This window comes from Salvia splendens, chromosome 16, assembly GCF_004379255.2.
Source record: "Salvia splendens isolate huo1 chromosome 16, SspV2, whole genome shotgun sequence".
Classification (NCBI taxonomy): domain Eukaryota; kingdom Viridiplantae; phylum Streptophyta; class Magnoliopsida; order Lamiales; family Lamiaceae; genus Salvia; species Salvia splendens.
The window spans coordinates 4,344,983-4,352,350 of NC_056047.1; the positions used below are offsets into that span (position 1 = coordinate 4,344,983).

The following is a 7,368-nucleotide window of genomic DNA, read 5'->3' on the forward strand; positions in this document are numbered from 1 at the left end:
GATGGAAGCAACTACACAACAACAGTGGGAATCGAACTCATGTTCATTGCAGCAAGATCTGTCTCTAACTGCGCTACGCCTATGCGGGCCATCATAATGCTCATATGGATTGATCACACTTTGAATTTATTATTCAATTGGTCCCACAACCCCCAACTTCCCTAACTAACGCTTCACATGCAATTTAATCTTTTCATCTCATCTTTCTTCAATTTCTAATTATAGGATATTTATATCCATTACTACTATGCTAGTATTTCTATGTATTTATTTTTATTGATTATATATGGCGGTGTACAAATTATTACGCGGTGTTTACAACAGTCAAAGTTCGATAACAAAATATCTAATGGGTTTAGTTTATAGTAGTAAAAAGATAGTGACAAAAGCATTAACAATCCATATTTTGATCACTAAAGCCCTCATCATGTGTGAAAAGGAGAAAAGGGGGATGCAAATAGTGACTAAAAACGAGAGCTGTAAATAGAATTACGCACAAAAATAATCATGCCAAAAAATCTATCAATCCATCATGCAAAGCATGCTCGAATATCCCAAGCTAAATAGAGGATTGACATATTTCGTTTGTTATGAGTTATTTAATTTCAGTGATTAACAACAATCATATGTGATGTACTCTGAATCACAGTGTTAGTTGGCCCAATCAATATATGTTGATTTATTTTTCCATGTAAAATTTAAAACACTCATTTTTTGGATATAATCAATAGTACTATATAGTATTTTGCTAACTTCGAAAATAGCACTTCAGAAATTCATTATTTGGAAACTGTAATTCATGGATTAGGGGTGGTGTCCATATTTTTTATTTTTATTTTTATCGAAAGAACTATGTGACGAGTTGAACATAGTTAGAAGGTGACCAGAAAACAATCGAAAATCCCATACTTTACTTGCTAGTTCATGATCACTACGGTATAATATAGTCATGTGGAGGCTAGTATATATACATAAACAATCCTGTTTAAATCAGAATTCATATTCTTTGTTGCATTTAATTATACTAATCGTACGTGTTTATGTGCCCAATTAAATAATACTAGTAGTATTAATGAATCTATGTGTGAGGAACGTAAATTAATGTCGGTAGGTGAGCGGCTGTAGTTTAGGAGTCCTATTTAGAATTTAATTACTATCACTTAATTAATAATTACATTAACGATTCATGCATGCCTTGTAGGAGTATTGAACGTGAAAAGTTTATTAGAGGGTTTGTCGAATGTATTAACTTTTAATACCAAAAACATTGCTTTTCATATTCTCGAAATTATTTATTTGAATAAATTAAATGAGTTGCGCAATTTACTTATTTTGAAAAGCAGTCGAGAAGTCAATCGATTCTTGGAATTAATATGAATGCGTTGAATAATTTTAAACCATTTTTGGAATTGTACGAATTTGATTGAGTAATTTGAACGCATTGAATTATTTCAATCCATTTTACTTAAATTGATTATATTCCTTGAAAATCGGTGTACATGCAATGAATTTAATAAATCGTTGTAGTTATAAATAGACAATGTGTAATACTACTGGAAATAAACTACTTACATTTTTATATAAAACTAGTGAATTCGCATAGACAAAATAAATATTCGAGTAATACATAACAAGAAGTGTTTGAATATATATGAAACAATTGTATATCTAGCAATTATTGTTGTATGTTGCTATAAATAGTCAATCAATTCTCCATCAACCAACCTGCAAAAACTTATGCTCTTGTGTATATACAGTACAGATCTAAACCTTAACCACAAATTAATAAAAAGAAAATGGGGCCTTTTGCAGTGAGAGATCAAAGTATGAAACTGTTCAAGGCATGTGCCTGATAACTAATGACTAAATATCTGTAAAATATCTCAAACTATACCTCTTTAACAGAGTTGTATTTTATTTTTGGATTGTTTTATCGTAGATGAGTCATTTCCTTTTTGCTAAAATGTATTTTGTACTATCTTCATCTTTCTACTATTTTCCTTTCCACTTTATTATCCTTTTACTCAACTTATTTAAAATAATTTTTCTTAAATCTCGTACCGGAAATAAATGTCTTTATTACAGAAGGACGGAGGGAGTAGTACTTAGTATTATAAATCTTTTGATTTAAATAATTTCTTGCAATAATTACATTAAAAGTAATTTTGTGAGATTCAAACAAAATCATGCTTGTCTATGTTCTATGCATGAATTTCAAGTATACATTCTTATCGGGTGATATATATTCAAATTAAAATTGTTCTTATTGTGTGACCAACGTATTTAACAAGTTGGATCTCTTCTTTACTATAGCAATACTTCCACTTCTTTTTCCTCTTAATCTCGTGTTTGTTTTTTTTTATCAATTTTGTAATATAAATTTTATGTTATTTATTAGTATTACTATTAAAACTGTTTTTCAGAGAAGAGTGAATTATTTATAGTATTAATTTATGTTAGAAATAGACAAGATTGGGCCTACAAAATGCAAGTGAAAGAGGGGAGAATTGATACCCTCACCCTCACCCTCACCCTCACCCTCACCCTCACCCTCACCAAACCATCGTACTCCATCTATTTATAGCCCCCACAAATCCCCTCTTTAGTATTCTCACAAGCCATTTAGCTCTCTCTGCCTCACTCAAAACATGGCCAAGTACTTCGCCTTTCTCCTTCTCACTCTCCTCGCCATCACAATGCTGCAAATTCCTGTGAGTACTGTCTGTTTTTCAGCTCAAATAATGTCATTTTGTTTGTATTTCACACTAATTTCTCTTCCCCTTTTTCGCATCACAGGTCATGGCCTCTCAATTTGAGGGACAGTTGAGCAAGGTTGGATTCCAATTCACTTTCATTTTTTGCAATTTTTTTTCTACTTCTGTATAAAATGTGCTAATTTTGCATTTATTTCCCTTTTTTTTGATGAATAACAGAGTGGATATGGCCCTGGCAGCCTCAAGAGCTTCCGTGAGTGTTCAATTCTTCCATTTTTTACTGCAATTTTGTCTGAATCTGGGAATGTCCTGAATTTTTTATTACAAATATTTATTCTACTTTGTAGTATAAAAAATGGAATGCCTCTTCCTACTTTAGAACATAGATCTAGTGCAAATGACCATTGTTGAAATGGACTAACATAATGTGAAATGACCAGAATGCCCATCCCAGTGCACGAGGCGGTGCAGTAGGACACAGTATCACAAACCGTGCATGTTCTTCTGCCAAAAGTGCTGCAAAAAGTGTCTGTGTGTGCCACCGGGGTATTATGGGAACAAAGCTGTTTGCCCTTGCTACAACAACTGGAAGACCCAGCAAGGAGGACCAAAATGCCCTTGAAATTTCACACACTTTTACTACTACCACTACTACTACCAAGTCTACCATCATAGACTATATATCTATTATTGTCACTAGTATTATTAGTCTATGGTTTATGCTAACTAGAGCTATATCATATGTTACTTCTGATTTCATCTTTTGATGTTGGTTTAGGGAGTTTTCTCTACTCCTATTAATATTATACAAGTATTATGTTGGTTTGTGTTTGTGCCACTCCATTTGAGGGCTTTTCCTCTTGAATGAGAGTTGGATGCCGACCCATCTTTATTTATTAACTTGTCTACTTTATTTTATCAACATTTATTGTTCCAATCTTACATTGCTTACACACTGATCGCTAAATCAAGTCCAGCTATGGGCTAAATGGAATTGTTGAATTATGATTTATTGCAACAATATATTTCCATTGTGTGAAGAGGGATGTTACAAAAATAATTTCAAATTCCATTATGTGATGTGGGATATTAAAAGTAGTTTACAACTTACAAGAGCCTTGATATTTCACATGACAAGTTGCTAGCTAAAAAGGGATACAAGCAAACAAAAACTAACGAGATTTCGAAATCGTATCTTATGCATACTCGATGTCGGTGGCAAATAAAGTGGGTACTTTTTGGTTTTTATTGATACTTTATTTTCAATGCAAATACATAAAGATTTGGGACTCGTTCGCTAAGACAGTTTGGACTGGGCAGAATTAAAACAAACCTAGAATTGATAAGGCCTGACCCACTTGCACCAGAGTATACACTGGTGTTCACCTTTTCAAATATGGGTTGTGTTTTGAATGTAACATTAATTCCGCATTATTTAATTGGGCGTCCATTCACCCCGAATTTCCCATATTAACCCTAAGCGCATTCTGAATTTTCAACTCGGGGTAATCTCTCCCCACCCCATTCGATTTTGGGTAAAATCATCACCAAAGTGCAATTGCGTGCTCCGTCGTATCGTATCACATCGAACACGTCTCACATTGGATAGGGTTCAATACATGGACTTTTTTGGCAGGTGTAATTTGTGAGGCACAACACGGTTCCGACGCTCGTTGATGAAAGGCCTCCAATAGCACCGCGAGTAATGTGTATGTATCAAGCAACTCGGGCAACAATGGCGGTGTAGATATTCAAAGCACCCCACGTATTAAAGTTAGCACAGCAAAGCACGCAGATTTCATTACAAATGCAAGCTCAATTGCAAACCGAAGATGCTCACCCCGACGGGGCAGTATGTACCTTTGTAAGTGATCCGTTTCTTGCTACGTCGTAGGTGTAGCTATGTTAGTTTTCCAGCAACCTATAAAAAACCCAAATTCCCTTGTCACCTGATAGTCCGAAAAATATCGACGGTGAATCGCGGGGTACTAGAGATTGGTACCCGAATTCAACCAAACACAGAATCAAAGCTTGGAAACGGGATAAGAGCTTTCGATTACCTTGTGTTGACGGCGTGAATAAATCTTGGAAACGAGATGAGAGATTCGACGCCACCGCTGGCTAGGATTAGGGATTTACACAAATCTGGAATGTTCAAATGAGTGACGGGAAAGGGGGAAAATTAGCTGAGAGGGGTAATTTGGGAAGGGACACTTCTCATTTTTTTGTTTAATTCTTGTTCAAAAAATAGAGAACACGCCTGTTGTGTAGACTTTGGTAATGTCATTTAAGAGACATACAGTGCGGGCATCATCATTCATGTGGGGCCATACGAAAGAAACAACACACACCGAACAACATAATTGGCCAGAACTAAATCAATTTCTGGTGACTTCTGCCACACCGAACGCGTCCCAAGAGTTTTCAATAATTTTCTTTAAAAACAAAATAAAATTGATATAGTGAATGTAATTTATATAGTAATCAAAACAATTTTAATAGGGGTATCAAAATTCCAGAACATAAAAAAGGAAGATGAAAACATAAAGTAGGGGTTCTACATTTTTTAGTCTCATCTTATCATTAAAAAAGGAACATGGATATGAAAAAGAATCAAGAAGTTGTACTTAAATCATAAACAAATTCGTTTCATCAAAAAGTTAAGTATTTATCTCGGAACTTTAAGACTCTTTAAACCCTAAACTAAGAGCATCTACAGTGGTGCGAATGTCCCGGCGGATATCCCTGCGGACATCCCAAAAACAACTTCTGTCATGTCATAAGGACTTCCCACTGCATTGCCACGTCATAAGGACATCCCACTGCACAGTGGCGGACATCCCCAATGACATCCCCAAGGACATTCCGACGGACTTCTCACAATTATAAAAATTCATAAATTCACCAAATTAAATAATTTATGGAAAGAAACAATTTACGGAATTAAAATTTCGACACAAATACGGAGAAATTGCAACCAATTTATTTAAAAAAACATACATAATTATTAAAAAAAATTACATAGTTAAAAAAATCGTCGTCTCACTCATCGGATTCCCCGCCGCCAGTACCCTCGTCATCCCCGCCGGTAGTCCCCTCGTCGCCACTCTCCGCCATGTCTCCCAGCCCCAAATCGCGCCTCATATTGTTTATGATATCCTTCAGCGACGACCTGTAATGGCGATCGGTCGATGTCTGCCATTCAACCATTGCACGTAACAGGGTTTCATGTTGCGCGACGCGGGCGAGTGAGGGGAGCTCGGGATCGTTTTGGGTAGGAGCTGCCGATTGGGCCTCGGCGGACCCGCTGGGGCTTCCACTCGCCATCCGCGCCGCGGACATTTGCCCCACCGGGCGATGGCGGCGGGCCGACGATGAAGGTGTCGGGAACTCTGCCTCGGCGGGGGGGAGTTCGTGGGAACCAGCACTGCTACTGTACTCCCCGGAGGTGCTGATCTTCGTCTGCTTCGGCCAGCCAGATTCAACACCCTCAGTAAACTTGGCCGAAGTCTGCACCACAAGATACACCTCCCAATATATGAATTCCCCGAAGCCCGCCGCAGCATCTTCGAACTGGTTGCCGAGCGGAGGTTGTTTGTGTAAATGCCAGCGAATCGGCTGAGCTGCCTCTTCAGCCGCTCCCACTGTTTCCGGCATTGCTCTCCGTTGTGAGGCTTCCCCACTGGCGGTTTGAATTGGAGGTAGCTTTGGCTAATGCGCCACCACATCATGTCGATATGCTGGTTAGCCCCGATATATGGATCCTCCACTATACTGATCCACGTCTTCACAAGCGCGATGCACTCCTCTGTGCTCCAGACGGTCCTATTTTTCCCGCTGGATCCCTCCCCCACCTCAGCGGCCACCGGCTCACCATCGTAGTGCCATTCTCCTGCCCCTCCCTCTCCTTGTCCTCCCCCTCCTCTATGTCGCCGTTGGTGTGTCTGTGGGAGAATCTCGGATCGGAGATAACCCCAACTCCTCAAACGAGAACGTCTCGATGCCAGTGAACTGAGTCTTGAGATGAGTACTCGGGGGCTGTCCGCCGACAGTAAATCCATATAGGGGCGATAGACATTGTCCACCGGTGATTGGGGGACCCCCTGCCTACCCCCCTAAGCGACAAGCGAGCCTTGCATCATCCCGACATTCCGTGCATCATCCTCGGCATTGGGGTCATTCCGACACTCACCCCGGGCTTTTGGGGTATTTGGGGCATCATCCCATACCAAGGCGGGTACATGTTGTAGTACCCGGGCATCATCCCCGTCGTCATTAGGGGTTGGGGCATCATCCCCGCCATTCCGGACATCGTGTCGGACATTGGGGTACTTCTGCCAACGGGAAAGATTGGTCTCTGTGACTCGCTCGTGGCGGGGGAATCACTATCGTGGTGCTCCATTTATGTTCGAAAGAAAGTATTCAGAGAGAAAGAGATACTCGTTAATACAAGTGGTGCGAATGAAATGAAGTTCAACGAGCCGTATTTATAGAATTTTCAAAAAAAATAACGAAATAATTGGGACGTCCGCGCGGACGTCCATGAAGTCAACGCAATAGCGGACGTCTCGGGAATGCCATGGAACTCCGATGTCGGCAGCGGACGTCCATATCCGCGTCACCACTGCACAATGGCGGACGTCCGCCGGGACGA

General features: G+C 39.4%; 1 protein-coding gene and 1 long non-coding RNA gene across 2 annotated transcripts; one reads left to right on the plus strand and one right to left on the minus strand.

Moving 5' to 3' along the window:
- Positions 1-2,561: 2,561 nt before the first annotated feature.
- Positions 2,562-3,636, plus strand: LOC121769792 (gibberellin-regulated protein 6-like). The gene is made up of 4 exons (XM_042166547.1): positions 2,562-2,711; positions 2,797-2,832; positions 2,934-2,967; positions 3,155-3,636. Exons 1-4 carry the CDS (start codon positions 2,649-2,651, stop codon positions 3,334-3,336), a joined length of 315 nt encoding a protein of 104 aa, XP_042022481.1. The 5' UTR covers positions 2,562-2,648; the 3' UTR covers positions 3,337-3,636.
- A 287-nt stretch (positions 3,637-3,923) lies between these two features.
- Positions 3,924-4,947, minus strand: LOC121771099. The gene is made up of 2 exons (XR_006043932.1): positions 4,775-4,947; positions 3,924-4,635 (listed from the first exon to the last, which is right to left on the minus strand). It is a non-coding gene; the product is annotated as an uncharacterized LOC121771099 (long non-coding RNA).
- Positions 4,948-7,368: the final 2,421 nt, after the last annotated feature.